This window comes from Egretta garzetta, unplaced genomic scaffold, assembly GCF_000687185.1.
Source record: "Egretta garzetta isolate BGI_Z169 unplaced genomic scaffold, ASM68718v1 scaffold330, whole genome shotgun sequence".
Taxonomy (NCBI): Eukaryota; Metazoa; Chordata; class Aves; order Pelecaniformes; family Ardeidae; genus Egretta; species Egretta garzetta.
This window is the reverse complement of record NW_009258275.1, coordinates 461,826-462,818: the sequence shown is the minus strand read 5'-3', so window position 1 is coordinate 462,818 and position 993 is coordinate 461,826. Positions and strand designations below refer to the sequence as shown.

The window sequence follows — 993 nt, the reverse complement described above, 5'->3', positions numbered from 1 at the left end:
GACGATGCCGGAGGGGGGACGGCGGCGTGGACCCTGGTTCAAAAGCACCTCCAAGGAACTGGCGGAGAGGGGCAAAGCCGGAGACTACAGCAGCACCCGGAGCCGAGCGCTGAGGGGCCGGAGCGTCCGCGAGAAGGAGGAGGACAGAGGTAAGGGCTGGGGACACATGTTGGGGTGGGGGTTCCTCCTCTTGGCCTCTCCCGGGGACAGCCTCACGCGCCGGGGCAGTGGTCTCCAGGCTGCTTTGGTCATGCGCTCCTACTGAGAACAAATTTCTGACCACACACTCCCAGTAAATGTGTGCTTATTTATTTATAAACCATATGCATGGGCTACCGGAGCGCGAAGTTTTATTTCCCGCACCCCAACGGACTGCCCTGCGCATCCCCCCCCGGGGCGCAGCACCCTGCCTCGGAGAGGTCCAGAGGATGTTCCCAGACAGATCTCCTCCCTCCTTCCCCTCCTTCCTCCCTCCCCGAGTGCCCATAACCCATTTCCATTTTTCTATTTTCACTCTTTTTTTTTTCTCTCTGCGACCCCTAAGTCGCACCGTGCTGGGCCAGTCGCTTTTGGGGGGTGCTGGCTTGGGGGAGAGAGGCTGCACCCCATCTTCATCCCATCCTTTGGCTGTGCCATGGGCCAAATTCAGCTTTAATTCCCTTGGCCCTAGCGAACACTAAAAGCAGATTTGTGGCTTGCATTGCTGGGGCTGGGGTGCAGGCGGGCACGGGGACGGGCAGGGCTGGGGCTTGGCCTTTCAAGCCAGGAGATCCCTGCCTGGCCGCCGCCCGGGGTGGGTCGTGTGTTGTCGAGTGGGACCGTTATTAATGAACAAGGATAAACGAACGTCGTAGTTCGCATTGATTTTTAAAATGTCATCTATTTATCCTGAAGGCAGCCGCCTGCCGACAGAGTTGCACGCGCGCACCGAGTTTGGGTGGCTCAGAGCTCCCCATCGGGGCTTTTGCATCCCAGTGGTTTATTCAGCTCATC

At 58.7% G+C, this 993-nt stretch overlaps 1 protein-coding gene across 1 annotated transcript in view; it reads left to right on the top strand.

Moving 5' to 3' along the window:
* The first annotated feature begins 4 nt into the window (after window positions 1-4).
* The window catches only part of WSCD2 (WSC domain containing 2), an 18,636-nt gene continuing 17,647 nt past the window's right edge, over window positions 5-993 (top strand). Inside the window, 1 exon segment of the mRNA XM_009636186.1 lies at window positions 5-149. Within this exon segment, the coding sequence (XP_009634481.1) occupies window positions 5-149 (145 nt within the window).